The 26,845-nt window shown below is 39.9% G+C and overlaps 1 protein-coding gene across 3 annotated transcripts in view; it reads right to left on the bottom strand.

The window, feature by feature from the left end:
• The window catches only part of ZDHHC21 (zDHHC palmitoyltransferase 21), a 47,148-nt gene extending 23,381 nt beyond the window's left edge, over positions 1–23,767 (bottom strand). The window contains exons 1-6 of one of the 3 annotated variants that reach the window (XM_089511655.1): positions 23,718–23,767; positions 13,178–13,268; positions 11,481–11,681; positions 9,410–9,508; positions 2,751–2,862; positions 1,473–1,611 (exon numbers count right to left, since the gene is read on the bottom strand). In XM_089511655.1, the coding sequence (XP_089367781.1) occupies positions 1,473–1,611; positions 2,751–2,862; positions 9,410–9,508; positions 11,481–11,634 (504 nt within the window). In that variant the 5' untranslated portion in view covers positions 11,635–11,681; positions 13,178–13,268; positions 23,718–23,767. Of the gene's footprint in view, positions 1–1,472; positions 1,612–2,750; positions 2,863–9,409; positions 9,509–11,480; positions 11,682–13,177; positions 13,269–14,608; positions 14,695–23,135; positions 23,197–23,717 lie in introns of those variants that run through there. The other 2 variants (XM_089511674.1, XM_089511663.1) reach the window with 2 other exon arrangements.
• Between the last annotated feature and the right edge of the window lie 3,078 nt (positions 23,768–26,845).

Genomic DNA, 26,845 nt, shown 5'->3' with positions numbered 1-26,845 from the left:
CTGCGCTCCTTCTGGAGTACAGCAGTGGTGAGGGCCTCCTCCCAAGGAGACCGCTGCTGCTGCAGCAAAGGAAAAGGAAGAAGGTTTCTTCATGAGGAGACCTCTATCACCGCAGCAAACGAGATGGCAGAGGCCTCCTCACGAAACTTCAAATGGTCCAAAGAGCTTCAACCAGATTGCTAAACTGGGGCTGGCTACAAATCCATTAAGAGCCAAAAAGAGAAAACACAGGAAAGGAAAACACCATTAAAAGTCCTTGCAGTCCATTCCTGAAAGTCTGTCAGATTAGGAAGGTTTTCACTCATCAATGGGAGGGCAGCAAAGAGGAAGCCATGCTAGCTGCCCTGGGGAGCGAGTTCCAAAACCTGATAAGAATTTCTCCCACGTTTCCACCAAATGTCCCTAGGAAGGCAACGGGAGTGAGAAGGGTTTCCTCCAAAGATCTGAGAGCCCAGGCGAGCTCACACAGGGAGAGACAGTTCTTTAGATAGCCTTGACCTGATCTATATAGGGTTTTATAGGTAAAATCAGTACACTAAATTATGCCTGGAAACAGATGAGCAGCCCTAGTTAACCACTGACTGTAGCTCTTTGGGCCAGTTGAAGTTTCTGATACAATATGTGACAAGGGCATCTGTGCAGACAAAACATGATACAGTAGATGAAATATGCACACTTATTTCTAATAATAATAATAATAATAATAATAATAATAATATAGACATCCCTGGAAAAACACCACCTATTAACAGTGTGTATGCATCCGTGCCTTCAAGTCGCCTGTTAACTCATGGTGGCCCCATGAATTTCATAGGATTTTCTAAGGGAAAGAATACTTAAGAGATAGTTTTGCCAGTTCCTTCCTCTGAAATACACCCTACAGCACCTGGTATTCCTTGGTGGTCTCCCATCCAAGTACTAATCAGGGCTGTCTCTGCTTAGCTTCCAATGTCAGATGGCATCTGGTGCCTTTAGGGTATTTAGGCCTGTATGCATGTAGCCAGGGTATTTATAGACATGCACACCCATACTATGTTGACAATGCAGATCTTATTTAAAACAATTGTGTCTGCTGTGTAATGTGTCTGCCTTCACTTCATGTCTGTTGGGTTCAAAACACAATTTAAATCTGCAGGCATCTATTTCAGCGTATGGATTTGCGGATAGCAGCCATAACATCAAACCTGACTGTTTCCCCTGTTTTCATATGTCTTCATCTACCAATTTTTTTCCAGAAATTTTGAAATGTTTTTGAAAGAACTAATATTTTCCAACTTAAGTATTTTGTTTTCTTATTGATTAATGCATGTAAATAATTTACTAAATAATGGAAAGATCTTCACACATATTAAACATGTCACTCTGTATTCATACTTCTCGTTAGCATTCGGGGATAACACAAAAACATTTTCATAAAATAGGTTGTAATGGTGTTAAGTCATTTATTTCTTTCAAGACAAAAATTCTCTTACCCAATTAACTTTTTTTAGTGGTTCAAAGTAGTAACAGTGGCAAAAATCAAGTAGCAATGTGTAAGAACTGAGGAGCTCTGTGTAGAAGCACAACTGCAAAAACAGCCAATGGTTATCTTCACCAACACAGTTATTAATCCTGCCAAAAACAAAGTAAAAAATGCAGTTTCAGTGCTTTATGAATTTTAGCACAGCCAAATCAATGACTTACAAATGGAAACAAGATTCTTCATAGTAAGTAAAGGCATCAAGATAGATTGCTCTGTTTACACTTCAGTTCCCTCAATTGTCCTTGTTGGTAGTCTCCAGTCATCCAGTTCTGCTAGCCATCTTATAATTTTACAGATGGAGCCAAGGTGACTCTTAGGGCAAGATCCTATATATTTTTATCATGGTGTAAATATATGTCAGCCTAGTTATGCTAGCTCCTGAGTTGCACAATTTGCAGCAAAATCTTCCACTCACCCATTGCACAACACTCAACTACCTCTGCACTCAACTAGTAAAAACTGGCATCAAAAGCCCACCAAACTGGGCCAAACAAATGCACAATATATATGTTGAAAGCTTTTAGAGTTCCACTGGCTTCTTCATCAGGCAAGGTGTTAAAAACCATATAGGAGAAAATAAATTGAAGATGTTAGTCATAGACTTGTGTGCCTGTGGTGCGTGTAGCGCGCCAAACACCATGTACGAGCCCCATTATTTTCAATGGGGCTCGAGCATAAACATGATTTGTTTTACCTAGAGGGATCCAGAACAGATCTCCGCATAAGGCAAGGGCGCACTGTACAACCAAACTGTTATACAGATGAATGACATTTATCAACTAAGAGTCTTTATTCTTGCTCACTAGAAACATACCAATAGCAAGTACATTCTATACTGCTTATCAGTGAACTAGCACTATCTAAGCAGTTTACAGTGTGTAAGCCAATTGCCCCCACCATGCTGCGTACCCATTTTACCAACCTACAAAAGAATGGAAGGTTGAGTGGACCTTGGAGACCTGCAGGATCAAACTCACAAAGCTTGTAGCTGCAGTACTAGCATTTAACCAGGACAGATTAAAAAAGAAAGCCATAAACATTGTTGAAAATGCTTGAAAACACAAAGCCACATACTATTCTAATCTTTCTGCCAGTAAACATTTGATCTTTATAGCATTAACTTTATAATGATATGACTACTAGGAAAGCATCATGAGTCACAGTGATTAAATTAAGAGTCAATGTACCAAATGAAGATATGATGAGGAATAAATTGGATGCATCTTACCATGGACAATGATGATCCATTCTTCTAACACAGTGTCCACATCGGCTGCAGTGGTGGGAACGCTTTGGTCTCATCATATTACATTTATTACATAATTCCCAAAAGTCTCTTTCTAAAACAAGGAGATGAATACCAAAGTAATAAAAGCATATTTTCAGAATGACTACTATATTTTCTAAGAACAGACAGGATATTTCATTGGACTTATCGACATTGCTGCTGAGGAAATAAGAGCAATGTCATGAAGCAAAGTTTCTCATTCCTATCCCCAAATCACTCAAAACACACTATTTTTTAAAAAAAATAATCACTATGTTAGTCCCAAAAGAATGCAGACTTTATGCACTAAGCAAAACTGTATCTTTTATTTGACCACCATAGTATGTTTAACAATATACATTCTTAATCAAAACACTTTCTGTTGTTCATCACATGGCAAACTGGGCAAGTATCTGTATAATTAGCTTCTAAATGTCCAAATATAAATTTGATTTTTATACTTCATTAACATTAGTCTGGTGATAGTGTGTTTTGAGCAGCAATTTCTCAGGAACACTTAAGAGGTCCTGGAAGACAAATTTAGCTTGTTAGGACAGAGGCTGGAAGATAGTAGCCTCAAGGTGGCTTTTTCCGAATTTTATCTAGATCCATAGTAACAGACATCCACAGGGACTTCCAATAGTCTTGGTCCCTGAAAATTATCAGTATGCAAAGGGATCTTGTTATTATTATTATTATTTAATGTTTATAGTATTTCCATAAACAAATATCTCCCTACATTCTATTACATTTTAACAAATTATTTTATATACCCCTCAGTGCCCCCCTTCCCTGAGCCATTTCCATCCTTATATTCCATCCAAAATTTCAGTTCTTCTTCTGGAGGTAATCTTCCATCTTCTTTTCTCAGTACTTTCTCAACAAATTCTTTCCAAATCCCTTGAAAGTCATTTCTTTTCCATAGTCCTTTTTTTACTTTCAGTTTACATGTCAATTTATCATTGATAGCTAATCTCCATACATCTTTGTACCAATCCTCCACTTCTACATCTATTTTCGTTTTCCAACACCTTGCTATTATTAATCTTGCTGCTGTAAGCAAACTTGTTACCAAATCTTTTTCTTCTTTTTTCCATTTCTCTGAGTTATATAATGATAACAAAACTATACTCGGTCTTCTATCTATTTTTATATTCATAACATTTTCTATTTCTAATATCACTTTTCCCCAAAATTTTTGTACATATTTACATTGCCACCACATATGCATATATGACCCTACTTCTTGACAGCCTCTCCAACAATTTTTTGAATTATTCTTGTTAATATTATGTAGTCTCACTGGAGTCAGGTACCATTTCCAAATCAACTTATAATAATTTTATCCGAACCAATACATTTTTCAGGTGTCTTTGTTTCCAAATTCTATCCCATTCCTTGTCATTTATTTTACATCCTAATTCTTCTTCCCATAGTCCCTTTAAAGTATTTTCTTTTATTTTTCCTCCTTTATTTTCCATTAACGCTTTGTAAATTTTACAAGTAATTCCTTTTATGTTCTCATTTTCTTCCATTTCTCTTCCTTTCTGAACTATTTGTTCAAATTGTGTATACTTTTTCTTTTCTATATTCCTTTTCCTCCAGTTTTTAATCCATTGTTCTATTTGTATATAGTGAAACCATGGAATTTTTATTCTCATAAGTTTTTCTTTTATATTTCTTTTCTCTATTCTTACATCTATCCAGTCTTCTATTCTGTCTATTTTCCTTTCCTTTAATTCCTTATCTAACAATCCTCTCAAGTTCTTTGGAAATTTCTTTTCCATTATTATTGGTGTTATTATTGAATCTTCATTCATTAACTCTTTTTTATGTTTATACCATATTTCTATTATATTTTTCATAAGTGGGTTTACAATAATTTTTATTTCTTTCCTAGTAAAGTTCTTAAAAAAAGATATTCCATATTCTCATATCTACTTCCTCTCTATCTACTTCTAACCATTCTAAATCTATCAAAGGGATCTTGTAACATCTTTGAGATTAACTGAGCAAAAGACATTGTAGCATAAGCTTTTGTAGACTTGGTCTACTTCATTAGATACGTGGTGTGAACTGGTGCCCAGGAAGGACCTTTAGACTCAGACTTATATGAATAGCTATAGAAATGCAAAACCTGTGGGTATGGCCACAGGAACTATGGTGGTTGAGGAATAAATGCCTTAGTCCTTCAACAACTATTATTAAGACTGAATTTGGCACCCCATCACCATACCCACGAGTTTTGCATTTCTATGGCTATTCATATAGCCTGATTATAAATGTCCTTCCTCAGTACCAGCTCACTGCATGCATCTGAGAAAACAGACCACTATTTGACCATGGAGTATATCACACAGAGTTTTGGGGAGATTTTGCAGCTCAGATCCGACGTGAGTGTGAGTCTAACTATGCGGATTCACGTCATAATGTGAATGTGTCATCAGACGAGATTCATTTCTATGGGAGCTCCTTCTGTGGCGCTTCCGCAGTGATTCCAAAGTGACTCCTCATTTTGGTGACTTTGGTAAAAAAGTGAATTCACAGAATTCGCATTCAAGCTCACATCGATTTCACTCCGAATTGGTCTGGTGTGGAATGCAACTTTGCTTCCCTCCCGGTACAACCCCCAAAACCTCCAAAGAAGCAAATTTCCCATGGTGCTGTGCTGCAGTTTTGCCCCAATTGCTTCCGTTGCTCGGAAGAGGGATGGGGGGAATGAAACAGGAGGCTGGGGGGAGCAACAAACTCCAGCTCCCAGAATTCCATAGCCTTGAGCCAAGGACCCCACAACAAACTCCAACTCCCAGAATTTCATAGCACTGAGCCAGGACAGTGAAAGTGGAGTTATACTGGATTATCTCCCCAGTGTGGATGCAACCTAAGAGAAGACAACTGTTACAAAGGGAAGGAGAGTGGATTGGATTTAGGTAGCTGGTATTTTAGGAAGCATGGAGAATAATTATAATAATGATAATTAAAAGAAACAAAAATGTTTTTAAAATATTAATAATAATAATAATTTATTTTTAAAATAATAATAATAATAATAATAATACATTATTAGTTTGCTGAGGCACCAGAGCTCTCTGGCAGAGAAGGCTCAATGTCTCAGGACACTACAGTTCCCAGAATTCCATAGCACTGAGCCAGGACAGTTAAGGCGGAGTTAAACCGAATTATCTCCCCAGTGTGGATGATGAAGAAAGTTCTTATCAGTAAAGAGACTAGCACAACCAAGTTCCAGAAGCAAAGATGCTTAGGTCTCTCCTGTGCATGGCTTATTTTAGGAGCTCTACAACAGTTACGGGAAATTCCTGCAGAGAGAAAGAAGCCTGTAAAGTAAATTGTATGGGGTTGTAAATTTCACTTTTTCTCTGCTCATTGTACCAATAGGATGATAAATAATAATAATAATAAAATATTTATTTCTATACCGCTTTTCCTGGGAGATCAAAGCGGTTTCCAAGTTCAAAGGGAATATACATTTTAAACATGTTACAATATAATATACAGTCAAGAATACTGTGTCTTCAGGCTAGCCTGTTCTCTCCCTCACAGGCCCAAGGATGACAGGGAGGGCACTGTCTCTTCAGGCCAGCCTGTTCTCTCCCTCACAGGATTAAATGATAGGATTAAAACCCAAGAAGACTGCATGTTGTACAGAATAGAAATGTTATAAGGCAACAACCTTATATAAATGCCTCTTTTATATACAAGTCATATATAGAATTCAATTAAATAGAATATTTATAGAAAATTATAAAGATTGCAATAAACAATTATAATTGAATTTGTTTATATAAGTTTATAAAAGCTTTTTTCTGAGAGCTGCCATGTTTCTCATCTTGTTGAAGAATGACATCATTTGCACATTGGCAATATGGAAACCCAATAGTCAAGATCATTAAACTACTAATAATGCCAGATGGGAAACTGATTTTCAATCTGTTCCTATAAAGCCAATGTCACAAAGGTGTTACTCTTTAATAAGAGAGTTACCATTAACAGAAGGCTTGGAATGCATGTTTTCCAGTGTAATTTAAGGAAGGCAACAAATGCATGAGACCACACCATAAAAGCAAAGATATGAAAATCATCTCCAAGATAATGTGAAGTTTAGATCAACAACATTACAGCAAATTAACATCAATGATCTAAGGTCATTTAGTTTTATTTTGCAGCATGGTTAATGGAAAAAGTAGCCTGACACTCTTAATTCAGTCTAATACTGGGGAAAATAAATGCATGGGCACATCAGGAAGAAGAACCATCAGTGACTTCTTTGCTGTATTATATTTCAAATTCAATACACATGATTTAATAATAATTTTATAATAATTTGTTTTATTTATATACCGCTATTCCAAAGATCATAGCGGTGAACAGCAAGTAAGCTAATTTGCCCCCAACAGTCTGGGTACTCATTTTAGCGACCTCGGAAGGATGCAAGCCTGAGTCGAGCTTGGGCCCTTTTGCTGGTCTTGAACTCGCAACCTTGTGGTTTTGAGTAAATGGCTGCAGTACAGGCATTTAACCACTGCGCCACCAGGGCTCCTTTACATCTGTCATTATGCAAAAACCAAGTCACTTTCAACCATTTATAGTGGCAATGGTGCAAAATCTTAAACACAGTAACTTTATAAAATGCTTTTGCAGTAACACCCTAAGTAGCTGACTAACATACTTTGTTCTCCTCAACAACAATAAAATAGCTCTAGAAATATTTAAGATGGCTCCCAAAGTCTTTTCTAATTTTATTCTTCCCTACCATGTGTCTAGCATGCCACACCTAGTCACTTACTATCTCATCTTTCTGCCTCTTGTTTTACAATTTCTTTAATCCATTTATATTTCTTATTCCAGCATATACTACATTCTTGTTCCTCACCACCAACATCACCGCCACCTGAAACATGCTGCTGAAGTATCTCATCTTGCCCAGTAACTTTTAGTCACCCATTTTGCAGCTTATGCATGTATCACATAAGTCCACGTTGAACAAAAGGTAAGAACAATATATGTCTATGACTGAAGTTACAACTATTAGTGGTCATTTGCTACTGTAACTGAGCAGCTTTAAAGCATGCAGTTCAATTATATTTTATGATTTTCATTAAACACACAAAAAAGACACAAATCATCCCAGTAAATATGAGACTGTTTGTTTGCATGTGTGTTTATGAATTAATGGTGTATGCTACACTTCTAAATTTTTAAATGCACATACACACACACAAATGTACCCTCCCCAGAGAAAAGTTTACAGTAGCAAATAAAATCATAACATAAATACATAAAATAGAAAAAACAGTTCAATGAAAAATATTTAATTTTAAAACCATCAATCCAAAACAACTAATTAATAGCATCAGACTGTATATGATGTGAATTGAAGAATGAAGATATGCACACCAGATGCCAAAAGAGTTCAGTGAAGTTGGTTGTGGTGATTCCCTTTAGGGAGAAAATTCCACTATCCAGGTGTCAGCACCCTAGTAAATCTATTTATGGTAACACTTATGTTACATTCAAACACCAGGGGCACATGGAATAACATCTCAGTGGCTAATGGTGTGGGAAGAAGGGATACAAATAGGGGGGGAAAGATGCTTTTCCAGACACCCTGAATATCCAGACTGGACAGGTATAACAAATAAATATAATGTATTTTATTTTATTTGCATAAAGCAGGCAGAGAAAAAAGATATTATGACTGGGAAATGACTGGAATATGTTAAGACTGTTGAGTAATGGGACTCTACACTAGGGCAAGAGTATTTTATACCATCTTAATCAAGATTTTTATATTCTGAAGGTTCATACCTTCCAAACAAAGATAAAGGTATCAAATTTCACTTTATGTACCTAATCTAGCACCTCATATCTTTTCCACTCTTGACAATGTAGAGCTTGCCTAAGGGCTTTCTACCCTCTACTTCAAAAGGGGCTTCTGAGGTTTGTACTGGTTTTGCATTTTCAGAAGGACTGTTTATTTTTTGATAATGTAGAATTAATAATATTTATTGTCTTTTAGTAGTTTTCCTGTTCCCAGCAAGCCTAGGGACGATACAGGGTAAATTCTAATAACTGAATAGTGGTATTTTTTGAGCCAGCAGCCCCTGCTTCCCATAACACAAGGGGTGTGTGCAAACAACATACAGAAGACGTGAGTTTGCAATCAAATCATTGCCTCCCTGCTTGTTTTTTGCATAATAAAAGGATCTGATGGCTGTGAAAGCATGCATACCTTTATGTGCCTTCTTGGTTGGCTTAACAAAGACATTGCCACAGCATGGATTTTGGGATTTACCATGTGGCCAACAAGGCTACTGTACCATTCGATGTATGAAAGAGCAGAAAAGACTGCAGTTCAATTCCCTCCTAATCCAGTTCATACGAACCGTTGAGATGAGTACTGGGACTGATGATACAAAAAAGCTGAGATTCTAGAGACTCAACAAGGGTGACTGCCTACTCTTTCCAAATATACATAGTTCCTTCAGGGTAACAAAGATAGCTTCCATTCAGTTTGAAATGGAAAAAAATAATTTTAAAACTGCGTTCTTATGAAAAGAAAAAAAAAATTCTATAAAGAATAGTATCAACCATGTTTGTACCTGTAATTGGTATCTTTGGGCTTTCAGGTAGTCTTCCTGGATCTGCTACAGATGCTCGAAGTAGTGAGATGATGCAGAACAATGCAAATATATAATAACCTGTAAAACAGATATACTTCCATTCAGAAAACTGCTATTAACAAGCTTTCTCGGATTACTGAGGGAAATGTTCCAAGCCAGAACATCTCATCATTACTGTTTGGAAGGAAATAAAGAGGGATGAAAATAATGCAAAGCAAGTCTTTTTACACCACAAAATCATAATCTATGGGTAGCCAATGTACAGCACAAGTGGCACAGATAGTATTATTCGTAGCACTGCTAGCCAGGAGCAGCAAGACTTGTACATGTCTGGGAAGATGCTGGAAAAAATGGGTGGAAGGATTCAAGGTCAGGGTGAAAGGAGGTATTCTTAAAGGATCATTCAAACATCTTGAATCTACACTTGAAATTGCTTGTGGGCAAAAAGTCTGCATAGCACTCTTGTTCATCCTTTCCCTTTCAAAAGAAAAGATACAAGCTTTCAGTAAGACAAAAGAAAAAGAGTGCTATGGTAGACTCTTGGAATAAACTAATTATGTCAGCTAGTGCAAATAATCCCACTTTATTCTGGAAAGAGGTTGCCCCCTCGTTTATTAAGAATATAGACAATTATACATCCCAGATTCCAGCCTATATATGGGAAAGTTATTTTGCCAATCTTTATGATTCTGATGAAAATACTTCAAACTCATTAATTGCTGATCTTTCAATAGAGGCTTCTACTCTTCCTCTATGGCCTCCGGTTTCGCACTCCGAGATTGAAAGTCTTATCAGCCAACTTAAACCCTTTAATGTATCATATGGGCCGAAAGAGACAGCCCTGAAGGGGCAGCTTGATACTGCCACTTTGAACACCGGGTTGGGGCCACGGCAACTGCATACCGCAGCCCCAGCCTGGCTTTTTGCTGGCATAAAAAGAACTGACAAATTGCAGCTCCTTTTTCAACTGGCAAACAGGCGGCTGTTCCGGTACCATGTCGGCTTTGTGAGATTCCTGCAGTGTGCGCCGTGTAAACGCCATGCCGGCACAGCACCACAAAATCACCCCCATGTGGTTGGGCATGCAGCTTGACAGTGGCTTTGGGGCAGTGTCAGAACAGGTGGCATCTAAACTCTGCGCTCTGACGTCACGCCCAAGCTGGCGCAAAGAGGTGGTAAGTTTCACCCCACAGTTTGTTTTTCATTACAGAGTCTGCATCAGCATTGCTTTCTAATCCTTACTATTAATTTTAGGTTGCATCTACACTAGAGAATTAATGTAGATCAACACTGCTTTAAATGTTATGAATTATTGGAATTCTGGGATTTCAGTTATGTGAGATATTTAGCCTTCTCTCTCTCAAAGAGTTCTGATGTCACAACAAACTGCAAATGTCAGGACTTTGTAGGATGGAGCCATGATAGTTAAAGACACGTCAAACTGCATTAATTCTGTAGTGTCATATCAGCCTTAGAGGTCTCAATTTCCTAGCCCTGAGTATTCCTTTCCCTGTCACCTTCTTATTCCATCTATTCTGTACTCAAACTCACTTGAAATCTTCCATCTTTTACTTTTCTCATTTATATTACCATGCTATCTGCTACAGTACTTCCAATATCTCCTGTCTTGATACCATGGTTTACCTGTGCAATATTGCATGAACAGATTACCATAGCTTTGTTTGTAAAGCATGAAGAAAATTTGAATTGTGGGCTGGATCCAGACCTATGCTCAGTGGAGTTGTGCTAATCAAAATGGGTAGGATAACAATTTCTCTGATTTCCACTTTCCCCCCAAATGACTTGGGGGACCCTGTACTCCATGTAGCCCAGTGGATTCTGTTCTTCTACAGACAGAAAGAACTTTTTTATTCATAAAGAGGCAGGTTTAAACCCAAACATATGATTGTGTAGGAATGTGTTCTTTTGCCTAACTAACTGCATATTTAATTGAAAGCCAAACAGGTAATCAATCATTAAAAGATTAGAAGAGAATGTTCCTGCATAAGTCCTAGATGGAATCAAAGCAATAATGGCAAAAATTACTTACAGAGTATTGCAGCCACTGAGATATGTCCCTCTTCATAATGTGGAAAGAGAATCAATTTTGGAATTAAGAATGTGTTGAAAAGCCAAACAAAAATAATCAGGCCCATACAGAGCCAGCCCTGAGGATCAACAACAAAGTGAATACGTAGTCCCATTGTATAAAATCTGAAGACAGCTTGTCAAACACAACACAGGAAAGGACCTAAAGAGGAAAAGAATTTAGATTAGAATTGGTTTAACAATATTATTAATGTTGTTGTTAATAATAGTAATAATCATCATCATGAAGTCGAAGGCTTTCATGGCCGGCATCCATGCTGGTGAAACATCAGGAAGAAACTCTGCTAGAACATGGCCACATAGCCCGAAAAACCCACAAAAAACCATAGTCAACATCATTTAATCATAATCATAATCTTTTATATCATTTCTTTGCCCCAGATTGGAACTCAAAGTGGCTTACAACAATTAAAAAAGACATGGTTAAAAATCCAAAATATACAAAAGTATATAAAAGATTAAACAATAAAAAATCAGATTAAAGCATATCATAAAAACACACACATCAGGGCAAGAATTAGCAATATTCAGCACATTGTGTAACACAGGTCTTATATAGTTACTCATCAAGTGCCTGTTGGACTAGAAAAGCTTTTAGTTGTTTGCAAAATAAAACAGAGAAGCTGCCAGTCTAACGTCTCTGGAAAGGGAATTTTAGAGACTGGAGCAGACACTGAGAAGGCCCTCTCTCATCTTTTTCAGCAGATGTACCTGTGAAGGTGGTGGGACAGAAAGAAGGGCCTCCCCAACAAATCTCAAATCAGGGCCTGATTCATAATGTTTCCAAGCTATGCTGATCAAACAGCATTTATGAGAGAAACAACATACATGAAGGGAACTTTTTAAATTAAACATACTAAATCAAGAGAGCTACCATTTTACAAAAGAGTTGACACTATATGAGTTATACCATCTATAAAAATTTCCACCCAGTCAATGGGAACACAGTGAGTCAACTCTTCTGTGTATTCTACTACTTTAATAGTATCTAATTGGGACAGCATCTTAAAACTACTGAAGTTTACTGTATATAGTTGACTATAAGTCAACCTCATGTATAAGTTGAGGGCAGGTTTTGGGGCCAAAATTATGGATTTTCCCCTGACCCGTGCGTGGATAAGTTGAGTGTAAAACTTAGAGGCTCCTTCAGTGTGTGTATGTGTGCATACAGCAAAAGAGACTCTAACTGAGGCTATTTGTTTCAGTGTTGGTTCCAGTGCAGGTGGGAGAGAATTTATTTAAAAGCAATTAATCACTTAGGTCTCTTTCTGCTTTTCTCTCAAGAGAAAAAGAAACTATCTTCCACTGCATGAGAAATCTGAAAAAGATGCTATCACATTATCATACTGACCTGTAAATAAGTCGACCTGAGATTTTGGGGTCAACTTTTGGGCATACATTTTTAGACTTATAGATGAGTATATACAGTAAATGTCTGGGAGAATTAAGAAGGCCTTTGCTTGCTATGGAAAAGAAAACTGTGTAAGGGCCAAGCAAGCCTCAGCAGGAAGAGATTTCCAAAACTGAGGTATTACAACCAAAAAGGCCCACTTCCTGGCTGCCACCTTTCTTACATTAAATAATGTTGGGCTCTGTAGATGATGTCCACAGACTAATTTCTTTGAACAAACTACCTACCTAAAGAATCTCCATCTTTCCAGGATCACTCATCAGTTTATCATCTCTCATTATTGATTCCAACACAGATTCAGCAGTTCAGCAGCCTTGTCTAAAACAATGTAAAAGAGAGAGAGAGAGAAACACAGAGAATTGAAATACTTCACTGTAATATAGTACCTATGTTCAAAAGCATGGATGACCTCTGTAAAGGAATCAAGTTCCTTCTCTGTGTTTTTCTATAGACTCTGTTTTCTCAAAGCCCAAGATCAAGTAACATTATCAAAGTACCTGTGATGTCTTTGAGTTTCTCAAGGTTAATCAGAGGTTTTTTTATTGAAGAAAATATGTCTCCATCTGGTTTCTGATGGAAACAAACACATATACCAAGTGCTACAGTATAGGGATCTTTATGGTCTTTGATTAGTTAATTGACACCAACTGCTAAGATCCTGCTTTTGTTATATATTTAGGGAAACTGTGAGTGATGGGCTGCAAGAGCCCCTAACATCATAAAACTGCATCTTTTCCTCTTTTTTTACTAAAATGATCCCTCACACCCTTTGGAGACAAGGGAGCAATTTTACCATGTGTTAGGGACTCCACAGACCATTTTAGGCCAGGAAACCCTCAGAACCAGTTTTTTTCAGATCAGACCAAATAGTCTACTCACACAAAAACATTAATCATGTCCTGGACCCAGTTGGGCAATTTCTTTCATTAGATCTTCCACCAAAAAAAATGGTAAGATGTGCCTCTCAAACAATTTCACCTGGCTCTGGCTGCAAAAACTAAAACCAACCCTACAAAACTAGATTAGGGGGTGCCCTAAATGCAACTCTTGACTAAACTGTTGAATCTGTGGCTTTTAAGTCATGATAAATGTGAGAGATTCTACTACTCAAAGTTTTAGTAAGCAAGTCACTGTGTGCTTCCAAGGGCCCCTTGCATCTGCTGTGAGAGAACATGGAAGTCCCAGATTGCTTGAAAAATCTTTGTAAGACCACATTCTGAGCATGTAACAGTGGCAGAATATTGTTCCTTGGCTGCTATCACTGCCATGTGCTATCACTGCCATATGACTTCAGAAAAGGCCCTTATCCCAATTCAGTAATCCATTTCATTCTAGTTGTTTTGTCAATGAAAGAATTGAGCTTTGCACTTTGGGAGAGTATGCTTCAAGTCAATCATGTCAACTGCTTGAAGTCATTTCTGTATTGCACAGAACACAGCTTCAACAGCAGTGTCTGCCATGCCAAGTAAAAGGTCTTTTGACAGGATCCTCAGAAAATCATCAGATTCCAACAGTCTTCAGGATGAAACAATGTTAATGGGTCCATCACTCCTGAAGAAGGAAAGAGCTATTGCCAGCCAAAACCCCAATGGGAAGTACAATTATGATTATCACCACAATTATTTCCATCATGCCATGAAAGAAAATTTCCTCCATACCCAAAGCAATGTGCTTCGGATCATTCTGTATTAAAGTTGCATCTACATTAGCACACTTCCGGCATGGTTGCAGTTGTAAGTGTTTCATTCTGTTCCCAAAGCCTCCTCCCTATCTAAATTTGAAAGAATACACATATTCAATTATATATTTAGTCACAGTTAAAGTGCAAGGCACCACTCCTTCACATTCCTCTCTATTTCTTTTGCTACGCCTATTCTGTCAGTGAACTCCACCTAAATTCCTCTCTTCCTTGAATCCTAAATAATGGACCAACAGTCTTTGCAATCCTTCATGCTGTATAGCTTCTAGCTTTAAACAGCCCTACAACTTCTCTATTTGTACAAACTACACCAAGCACAAAGCATGCTGAAGAGAAAGCTTCAAAATACACTTTGCGAAGCTTTCCAAAAAGTACTGCAAAGGGCAGTAAGGAAACAATCTGACCTATAAATTAAGCATACGTGCCATTCAGATTAGCAGGTTATTAAGATCATACATTCATCTCATCAAGAATCTGATTAATATTTCTCCATTCTGTCCCCAATGCTATTTAATATTTACATGAAGCCACTGGGGGAGGTCATCCAGAGACATGGGGCGGGGTGTTATCAGTATGCTGATGACATCCAAATCTATTTCTCTATGCTTCAGACTGTTGCAGTGATTAAGGATGGCATCTCTCTTCTGAATGAATGTCTAAAAGTGGTAATGAACTTGATGAAGGAAAACTGACTAAAACTGAATCAATAAGATGGAGGTACTTGCTATAGAGACCCCTAATCCGGGTATGGAGATATGTCAACTGGTCCTGGATGGTGTCACACTTCCCCTAAAGGACTGTGTTCACAGCTTGGGAGTACTCCTGAACTCATCTCTCCAAATGACAGCTCAGATAGATGTGATGGTCAGGAGTGCTTGTTATCAGCTTCAACTGATAAGCCAGCTGTAACCCCATCTGGAGCCAGGGGACCTAGAATCGGTAGTACACACACTGGTAACCTCTCAACTAGACTTCTGTAATGCACTCTACATGGGACTACCCTTGTGCCTAGTTCAAAAACTTCAATTAGTTCAAAATATGGCAGCCAGAGTGGTCGCCAGAAAATCTAAAGATGACCACATAACACCAATCCTAAAATCCCTGTATTGGCTGCCTATCAGTTTCCGGGCACAGTACAAGGTGTTGATAATAACCTTTAAAGCCCTAAATGGCTTGAGTCCAGCTTACTTGCGGGAACACCTCCTTCCATACAGTCAAAGAGGCCTCTTGCATGCAGAAGGCTTCAAGAAGACTGGAAAAATGAGCCAACAGAGTCTCCGAAATATATTTTCACAGTAAAAATTAAAAATTGTGAGTAAAAAACTCACAATTACCCCAGGCTGATGTGGGCAATCAGGTAAATATCTCTAAAAAACTGAAAGTCAAAATTTAGGAGTAAGTGCACATCTCATATAAATGTTGAAGAAGGAAAGGGTGGAAGGACTCGCAATAGAAATACAGAGCACAGTGAGGAGGATTTTAATCAGAAGTTATATATGATGGCCAGCTTCTGTCTGGAAATGCAGCCATTACTGACAAGCTATTCTGGTTGTCAGAAGTACAAAATATTGTTAAAATATATTTCTAAATTGTATTGAAAATGTTCAGATGTGTCAATGGTTAACTAAGGTTTAAAATGGTTCCTGTTGAAGGCCAGAAAGTCTAGGCCCGGAAGAGCAAGTCTTCAAGGACATGTGCTGAGACATAATATTAACAAATGTATTATTGTTATGCTCCTGTGTAGCATGGTGACTTCATGGGAAAGAGGTGTGTCCACTTGGTGGGAAAGTTGATCTTGTGAGAGAACAAAGACTGATGTCACATTCAAGCTTTTAGCATGGACTCTAAAAGAGTATAGATGTATAGTAGCTTGCTGTAAAGTGTAAATAGCAACAAAGTTAATAAACCCTCATTTGAGTGAAAATCTGTGTTGAAGTTACTTTGATATTGAGTAGCTGAGAAGACTACATTTGTTCCAGTTGGTACCAGTTCAGAACCACCGGTAACAAGAGACATCAACCATCCCAAAGATCTTTTTCTCTAACAAGTGGTAGCAGAGGATGGTTAGGATGGTTGCCGAGATGGTTTGCCTGAGGATGGTTCCCAGGATGGTTGCCAAGCTGGTGTGCTGAGATGGTCTTCTGGAGGGTCTGCTGTTGCTGAAGTTCCTGTTCCACTGAGAATCTGCTGTGGAGTTTTTCTTCCAGCTGTAAGTTAGCTCTGTGTTGTTCATCTGTCCTGTGCCGGGAGGCAAATGGGAAGATAACAGTGTTTGTTGGACATTTTGCTGGGACTCTTGGCTGTTTTGCCGTTTGCTTTGAATCATGGAGGCGGCAGCAAGATTTCCCAAGTTAAACAACAACAATTACAGCTCTTGGGCTGTTTACACAGAATCGCTGTTGGTCCGTGAGGGTCTCTGGCGTGTTGTGGAACAAGGTCCTACTGAGGCTACACGTGCTGATGATTCAAAGGCACGAGCTACAATTTTACTCACTGTTGAGCCTAACCAGATTAATCATGTGAGGCTCAAGACTAGTGCTAAAGCTGTCTGGGACACTTTGAAGAATGTGCATGAAAGTAGCACTGCCTTGTCCAGGATGCTCTGTTGCAAAAGGTTATATGCTTGCAAGATGCAAAGTAACCAAGATCCTGAGAAGCATTTGGAGGAAATGCATGACCTGTTTGCACAAGTGCAGCTGAGAGGTGTCACCTTGCCTGAGGAGCAAAAGGCGTACATCTTGCTTGGGAGTTTGTCCCAAGACTTTGAGCACATATTGCATAGCTTCCAAGGGATGGCTGAAAACCAGATGACTGCTGAGTTGGTGTCGGCGCGCGTCTTGGAGGAGAGCCAGCGACGGAAGTCAGAAGGGCTCCAGAGGCAGCAGCGACAGATACCAAAGGTATTCAACCCACTGGAGGTTGTGGAGAATTGCCAGCAGGAGAAGGCTGCAGTGTCCAAGTCTTGTTTCTATTGCAAGAAGCCAGGGCACGTCCAAAAGAACTGTTGGAAGTTGGCAGCATCGAAGAAGAAGCAGGGAAAAGGTGCTAGTTGCAGGAGTGGAGCGGCAGTTGTGGCTGGGGACAATGACTGCAAAGCCCATCAAGCAGCCACAGTGAGTTCAGTCTGGATGCTGGATTCTGGGGCTTCTGACCATATGTGTAATGACAATAAGCTCTTGAAAGCTAAGTCTGTGTCAAATGTTCAGTCTGTTGCAATGGCTGATGGTGTTCCCAGAGAGGTAAAACATATGGGTACTGTACATGTTCCTAGTTTTGGGGAAGATTTTGAAAATGTTTTGTGTGTTCCCAAATTGAAGAATTGTCTTGTTAGTGTGTCTGCATTAACAACAGATGGGTATGCTTTGAAATTTGAAGGAGATAAATGCATAATTAGCAAAGGGAACAAGGTATGTGCAAAAGCACAAAAGAAAAATAAATTGTATTTTATGCTTGACAAAGCTGAGTGTGCCAGTGTCAGTAATGTGCCTTTACATGCAGATTGTGCACATTATTTTCACAGAGTGTTTGGTCATATAGGGTTTTCAGGTTTGGAAAAGCTAGGAGAGGTTTGTCCTGAGTTCAAAATGAATTCTTGTCCTAATCATCTTGATTGTTCTGTTTGCAGTAAGATCAAATTGAAAGCTTTTCCAGTGGCCAAGCAAACAAAATGTGTCACCAAAAGGCCGTTTGAGGTGGTGCATGCTGATTTGGCTGGGCCTTTAACTAAAACTGTTGGGGGAAGTCAATATTTTCTGGTAATTGTAGACAGGCACACAAGGTACTCCTATGTGAAAGTCTTGAAGGAGAAAAGTGAGGTTGCTGAAGTCTTCAAAGACTGGGTGAATCAAATAGAGCGCCAATTTGAGTACAAAGTGGGTTCTTTGGTCACTGACAGAGGAGGCGAATTTTTATCTTCTGACCTTAAGAATTGGTTGCAGAAGAAAGGTATACGTCACAACACCACTAATCCTGCAGTTTCACAGGAAGATGGGTTGGCAGAGAGACGTATTGGTGTTTTGAAGCAGATGAAAGACTGTATGTTATTGGATGCTAATGTTTCTGAAAAATTTTGGGGTGAAGCAGTTTTAATGGCTAACCATATAGCAAATAGGGTGTGGAATTCAGCCGTGAAGCAAACACCTTATCAGATGCTACATGGTAGACCACCAAACTTAAAATACCTGAGGGTGTTTGGGCAATTTGCAAATGTGTTTGTGCCAGCAAAATTCAGAAAGAAGGGTGAACGTAAATGGAAAAGGTTGATGTTTGTGGGTTATTCTGGCAACAGTTATAAATTTTACCAGGGTCATGGGAGAATTTTGTTGTCCAGAAGTGCCAATTTTGAGAAACATTCTGGCTGGGAGAGGTTGCATTCCAATCAGGAAGTGTTTCTGCGACTGGGGCAAAGTGCTGGAAATGGAGGGGTAAGACAGCCCACAATGTCCACAATGTCTCCAGAGGAGGAGAAACCCAGTACTTCACAACACACTCAAACACAGCCAACACTACACACACCCATCACCACAAGTCAGTTTGAAGTTGTGTCAAAGAGGGACACTGAGGTGCAAACTAGTTCAGAAAGTGAGGATGAGAGAGGTAGAACAAGGGTGTTGATTCCTAGGAGGTCTCAGAGAGTGAGAAAGCCTCCTGACAGATTTGTTGTTCAGACTGCAACTGCTTGTTGTGCAGTGGCTGATGAGCCTGAGAGTTTTGAAGAGTTGCAGAAGTTTCCTAAGGAGGAGAAAGACAAATGGTTTTCTGCTATGGACCAAGAATTCTTGTCTCTAGTTGAGAAGCAGGTTTTTGATATTGTTGATAGGCCTAAAGACCACAAGGTTGTGGGTTGCAAGTGGGTCTATAAGAAGAAGGAAATGCCTGATAATAGTCAAAAGTACAAAGCCAGGTTGGTAGCTAAAGGGTTCACACAGCAAAGGTTTGAGAATTTTGACAAAACTTTCTCACCTACTGCAAAGCCAGAATGTAAGAGAGTTAGTTCAGAATGGTATCCTAAAGATAGAGTACATTGACACAAGGGATAACTTGGCAGATGTTTTGACAAAGGCACTTTCTGGAGAAAGACATGAACAACTTTCTTGTGCAATTGGTATGGTTCCTTAACTCCACAAAGATATAAATGTAAATACACAGTGTTATTCCACATCTGTACATTTTGGAGGGGCATGTTAAAATATATTTCTAAATTGTATTGAAAATGTTCAGATGTGTCAATGGTTAACTAAGGTTTAAAATGGTTCCTGTTGAAGGCCAGAAAGTCTAGGCCCGGAAGAGCAAGTCTTCAAGGACATGTGCTGAGACATAATATTAACAAATGTATTATTGTTATGCTCCTGTGTAGCATGGTGACTTCATGGGAAAGAGGTGTGTCCACTTGGTGGGAAAGTTGATCTTGTGAGAGAACAAAGACTGATGTCACATTCAAGCTTTTAGCATGGACTCTAAAAGAGTATAGATGTATAGTAGCTTGCTGTAAAGTGTAAATAGCAACAAAGTTAATAAACCCTCATTTGAGTGAAAATCTGTGTTGAAGTTACTTTGATATTGAGTAGCTGAGAAGACTACATTTGTTCCAGTTGGTACCAGTTCAGAACCACCGGTAACAAGAGACATCAACCATCCCAAAGATCTTTTTCTCTAACAAATATGCCTGGATTCAAATAACTCAGTCCACGCAATGATAGTTGTGTAGCAATTTCCACTTCCTTCCCTATATCAAGGCAGAAATAAAGGTTGGTGGTTATTTGGCTACTGTATCAGCAGGCCTAGCAAAACTGAGGGATTTCTGAGGCCCACAGATCTGAACAGGGTTCACTGTGGTCGATGTGCAGAAACACACTTGTTCTGCCACCAGATCCCCACCTTTCACTGCTGCAACCACAGCCCCAAACTAGTTTGCCAGTTCAGTGTTCCTGGGGACTTACTTGCTCACCTGGCAGAAGTAGCATGTATGAAAAGAAGCCAAGGGACTCACTGCATGTCAAGATATGAAAGCCACATTACATTTTGGGAAGTAGGCTTACAATTTACACAACTTACCAACTTAGCCCAAAGTGCTGTTCAATAAACATATGGAGGAGAGCAGAGATGACTGGCAGCAACACTAGGGAGTTTATCACATGGGGGAAATCCTGTGCAAAAACGGGGGTTTAAATTGGGAAAAGAAAAATGGATTGATTTTCACATAACGGCATTGTTAACCTGAATGGAAAGTGGAGAGAAAGTAGACAAAAGCCACTCCTTTCTACTTTCGGAAAATCCCGAAAGTCAAAAGGAGTGCCTTTTGTTTATGTTCCTTTCGGGTTGACACAAGTTTAACAACATGTGAAAATCAACCCGATTTTGCATTTTTTCCCCTACCTTTTAAATCCCATTTTTGCACAAGATTTCCCGTGTGATAAACTCCTAGGAAAAGGTTTGTTGGCAGCAGCTAGGAATTTAGATTGGCACCAGGGCAGCCATCAATGGCACAGTGCCCAAGGCTCCCCATAAGCAAACTAACCAGGCTCACAGACATCCTTGGATCTGAGCAAGCAGATCAAATCTACAAAAGCTCATGCTACTACTTCTTTCACGCAGCTGGTCTCAAAGGTGCTAGAACATCCCTTTGTATACTGATATTTCAGATTAACATGGCTATGCTCTGAAGACATCCTTGAGGATAGAAAAGGAAGTAGGGGCATCTTTGGCTACTAGATTACAGTAGGCCCTTGGTTTCTGATGGGTTTTTGGTCCAAGGCCCCCTGCGGGTACCAAAATCCATGGATGCTCCAGTCCCATTAAATGCATTGGCATAGTAAAATACTATCCCTTATATAAAATGGCAAAATCAAGGTTTGCTTTTTGGAATTTATATATTTTTAAAATATTTTGAATCCATGGATGCTTGAATCAGTGGATATGGTTTGCTGATTGTATTGCGAAGTCTCCCATACAACTGCACCATAGCTAAATTCAAAAACAGCCACCTCTCCCAAGGAAAGGAAAACAGGACTTTCTCGGCAACTGTGCTGCCATAGTGCCCCATCAGTTTCTACACTTCCCTTTCCTGCAAAAAACAAGAGAAAGGTGGCCAGATGGTGGTGGGCAAACCCTTCTATAACCCAGATACTCCAACAGACATGCCAACACATTCCCTGTGAAACAGTGGTTCTCAACCTTCCTAATGCTGCAACCCTTTAATACAGTTTAATACAGTTGTGGTGACCCCAACCATAAAACTGTGATGTCTCAGTTCCTAAGACCATTGGAAGTATGTGTTTTTCGATGGTCTTAGGTAACCCCTGTGAAAGGGTTGTTCGACCCCCAAAGGGGTCGCGACCCACAAGTTGAGAACCGCTGCTGTAAAAACAAGCAGCAAAGACACCAGGACCAACATGGCTAAGCAATGGCCAATGAGGCCCATGGCCCACTTTCCCAGCCCATATGTGGGCCTGAGGAGGATGACACTCTCCACTTTCCATGGGCAAGTGGCATGCTCTGGCAGGCAAGACAGAGCCCTTCCTTCCTCTTCACATTGGGACTGGAGAGTAGGGTGGTGATCATGCCAGAGGCCACCTAGTTCAGCTGGATCTCTTATCAAGCTCCAAGCGTGCATCTACACCACAGAAACAATACAGTCTGACCTCACTTTAAGTGCTGTAGCTCCACTTATGGAATCCTGGGACTTGTAGTTTTGCAAGGTCTCTGGCCTTCTATGCCAAAGAGTGCTGGTGCCCCATAAATCAACCAATCCTGGGATTCATTTTTGCTAGGCCAGGATTCTATAGGTGACCAGAAGCCCTCCATTTCTAGCACATGGATTTTCACCTCTGGTCTGGAAGGAATTCCAAAATGTCCTCCATTTTGAGCATGACTGAAAAGTCTGAATTTACATTTCTATGAGTGTTCTGAGCTTTTATCTCATAGAATTGTAGAGTTGGAAGATCCCAAGGGTCATCCAGTCCAACCCCCTGCCATGCAGGAACTCACAATCAAAGCATCCTGGACAGGATTTTGGCTCTGATTAAAAATATCCAAATATGGAGACTCAACCACACTCCAAGGCAGTGTATTGCACTGCCAAACAACTCTCACTGTCAGGAAGTTCTTCCTAATGTTGGTCAGGTCCTCCATTTTGGGCACAACCAAGAAGCACAAATTTTTACATATCTGTGAGCGTTTTGAGCTTTCATTGGGGTCAAGTCGTCCATTTTGAACATAACCAAAAAAGCATGAATTTTTAAATTCCCATGAGTGTTTCACATTTCTACAAGTGTTTTCAGCTTTTAATTGGGTCACATGTCCTCCATTTTGAGCATGCTCAAGAAATCTTTACATTTCCAGAAGCATTTTGAGCTTTCATTGGGTCAGATCCTCCATTAGGGCTTAAGGGCGGGGTATAAACACCATAAATAAATAAATAAATAAATAAATAAATTTTGTGCATGGCCAAGAAGCATTAATTTTTACATTTCCACAAGCATTTTGACCTTTCATTGGGTCACGTCCTCCATTTGGGGCATCGCAAAAAAGCATGAATCTTTACATGTCCACAAGCGTTTTGAGCTTTCATCCTCCATTTTGAGCATGGCCAAGAAGCATGCGTTTATGGTATATGAACACCACTGTTTCCACAGCTCCTTCTCTGCCCATGCCCTGCATATTTTCCTTCCTTGGGTGCCCTCCATTTTGTGTCCTCCTTTGGTTGAAGACACCTAAGTGACCCAGGATGATGGAGCCATGGCAGTGTCACCAAGTGCCATGCACCCCAAGGAGCCCTTGAGGGACCCACTGGTGGATTCTCCCCATGGAGGAGAAAGGGGACAAGATGGAAGGGGGGAAAACACTGGGCTTCCCCTAGTAGTAGGGAGGGCAGAGGACAAGCCAACCTTCCACTCTCTTCCTCCCTTCCTTCCTTCCTTCCTTCCTCCTCTCCCTCCTTCCTTCCCTGGACCCAATTCCACCCTCCATTCAACCAGCCCAGCTCCTTCTATTAGAGTGGGTTCTACGCCACAGCGCCCCCTCCCGGCGCTCTGCGGCCCCGCGCCCTGGTCTCCTCCTTTTCCACTCACCAAAGGGAGGCCCCAGGCGACCCTCATCTGCTCATATAAACCATCCGGCTCCGGCTTCCGCAGTAGTTCTGCGCATGCGCGCCAGGGAGGTTGCAAAGCATAAGGAGGAAGAGGGAGGAGGTGCCTCAGGTGGAGGATCTCCCTCCTTCCTTCCCTCCCATCGTCCCCTGTGAGGAAATAGGGAAGCTCTCCCCTCTGTAGCCTGAAGGATTAAACATGGGCAGGACTCACAACCACACTGTTTGGCTGGCAGAGTGGCCAGAGGGCCTCATGACAATCCCCACACAAAATGGAGGACAGACACAATAAAGTGCTCAAAACACTAGTAGAAATAGGAATGCATGCTTCTTAGTCATGCTCAGAATGGAGGGCGTTCAAGAGAGATCATGGAGGACATGACAAAAGCTAGACATGTAAAAATTCAGGCTTCTTAATCATGCTCAGAATGGAGAGTGTTCAAGAGAAGTGGAGGACATGATAACAAAAGCTAAAAACACAAATAAAAAAATCATGCATAGCTATGCACAGAATGGAGGACCCCCAAGATATATGGAGGACAGGACAATAAAAGCCATAAACGGTCACAGAAATAAAAATATTTTTAAAAGATACAAATAAAAATTCACACATCTTAGTCGTCTCGAAATGGAGGACACAAGAGATATGAAGGGCATGGCCCAATAAAAGTTGAAAACACCAGTAGAAATATAAATCTATGCTTCTTAGTGGTACTCAGAATGAGGGCATTTAAGAGATATGGAGGACATGGCAATAAAAGCTAGAAACATTCATAGAAATAAAAACTGAGGGTTCTTATTCATGCTCAGAATGGAGGGCATTTAAAAGATATGGAGGACATGACACAATAAAAGCTAAAACCACTAGTAGAAATAAAAATTCAGGCTTCTTATCAGTCATGCACTGAATGGAGGGCATTTAAGAGATATGGAGGACATGACACAATAAAAGCTAGAAATTAAATGCATGCTTCATAGTTGTGCTCTGAATGGAGGACATTTAAGAGAGATGGAGGACATGGCCACAAAAGCTAAAAACATTCATAGAAATAAAAATTCATGCTTCTTAGGTTCAGAATGGAGGGCATGTGAGGACATGACAATAAAAGCTAAAAACAGAAATAAAAAATCATGCTTAATTATGCACAAAATGGAGGACACTTAAGAGATGTGAAGGACATGACAATAAAAGCTATAGAAATATAAATTCATGCTTCAGGGGACTTTATCACATGGGGAAAATTGGGGGTTTAAACAGTGATTATCCTGTGAAAATCGTGCAATCGCAATTAACATTTTCACACTACATCGCAATTAAAGTGCCGTTCTCCTGAGAATAAACAGGCAATAAACAGCAACAAATCATTCATAGGATTTCCCTGTGCACTGTTTAAACCCCCAGTGTTCCCCTTGTGATAAAGTCCTTAGCCATGCTCAAAACAGAGAACAGTCAAGAAAACTGGGGGACATGACCAAATGAAAAGGTTAAAAACACATAAATCCATACTTAATTGTGTTCAGAATGGGGGACATTCAAGAAATATGTAGGACATGACAAAAGCATTGATGTAAATTCATGCTTCTTAGTCATGCTCAAAATAGGGGGCGTTCAAGAAAAATGTAGGACGTGACAAAATGAAAGCTAGAAACAATCATAGAAATATAAATTCATGCTTCTTAGCTATGCTCAAAACAGAAGAGATTTAGGAATTTCTCCTGGACAGAAGGCTGAAACGTAGGACATGGCCCGGAAAAGGAGGATCTCTGTTCACCTTGCCTCCTTGGAAATAAACCCCATTGAAAAAAGGGAGTCCTACTGCTGAGTAGGAGAGGGGTTTGGTTAGCTTCATACCTCTCCAAGACCCCCCAGAAGGGACAGTCCCTGTCAATCTACTGTATTCCAGTTTCTTTTCTCCCCGCTTCAATAATTATCCTCATATAAAATATTTGTGAAGAACTGGTTTTTTAAATTCATGCATAATTTTTTGTATTAATTGTAAAAAAAAAAAAATTAATGTCAGTTTTCTCTCCTGCCAGTTTCCCCACTTACAGAATCCTAGAGTTGGAAGAGACCCCAAGGGCTATTCAGTCCAGCCTCATTCTGCCTTGCAGGAAGACACCATCAAAGCACTCCTGGACAGATGGCCATCCAGCCTCTGTTTAGAAACCTCTAAAGGAGGAGACTCCACCACTCTCCCAGGCAGCCTGTTCCACTATCAAACAGCTCTTACTGTCCTGATGTTTTTCCTAATGTTGAGATGGAATCTCTTTTCCTGGAGTTTAAATCCATTTCTCCAGGTCCTATTCTCTGAAGTAGCAGAAAACAAACTTGCTCTATCTTCATACAATCATAGAGTTGGAGGAAACCACAAGGGCCATCCAGTCCAATCCCCTGCCATGCAGGAGCTCACAATCAAAGCATCCCCGACAGATGACCATCCAGCCTCTGCTTAAAGACCTCCAAAGAAGGAGACTCCACTACACTCTGAGGGAGTTTGTTCCACTGTCGAACATCCCTCACTGTCAGGAAGTTCTTCCTAATGTTGAGATGGGATCTCCTTTCCTGTAGTTTGCATCTATTGCTCCATGTCCTAGTCTCTGGAGCAGCAGAAAACAACCTTGCTCCAATCTCAATATGACACCCCTTCAAATATTCAAACAAGGCTATCATATCACCTCTTAACCTTCTCTTCTACAGGCTAAACATACCCAGCTCCCTAAGTCTTAGTATGACATCCTTTCAAATCTTTAAATGGGATTATCATATCACCTCTTAACCTCCTTGGGGATAAACAAATGGGCAGGAAGGTGCAGTCAGAAATTACTCCAAGCCCATTCAACCTGGGGCTGCGGTGAACACACACCGTGGCCTCCTGTCACATTCCCAAATGGACACTCCCCCAGGGCAGCCAGAAGACCGCCCTCATCTGCCTGTCTGTTTCGCGCCCTTTTCTCCAGGCTTAACATACCCAGCGCCCTAAACCTCTCCTCTTACGGCTTGGTTTCCAGAGCTTTCACCATTTTGGTCTACATCTACTTCTTCTTGAAGTAGATGAGAGTGAGTCTACATTGTAGAAAATAATGCAGTTTAGAGTCATAGAATCAGAGTTG

The sequence above is a fragment of the Sceloporus occidentalis genome, unplaced genomic scaffold (assembly GCF_023333645.1).
Source record: "Sceloporus occidentalis isolate IW3139 unplaced genomic scaffold, rSceOcc1.0.p SCAF_1, whole genome shotgun sequence".
Taxonomy (NCBI): domain Eukaryota; kingdom Metazoa; phylum Chordata; class Lepidosauria; order Squamata; family Phrynosomatidae; genus Sceloporus; species Sceloporus occidentalis.
Note: the sequence above shows the minus strand (reverse complement) of the source record. Positions and strands in the feature narration are given on the sequence as shown.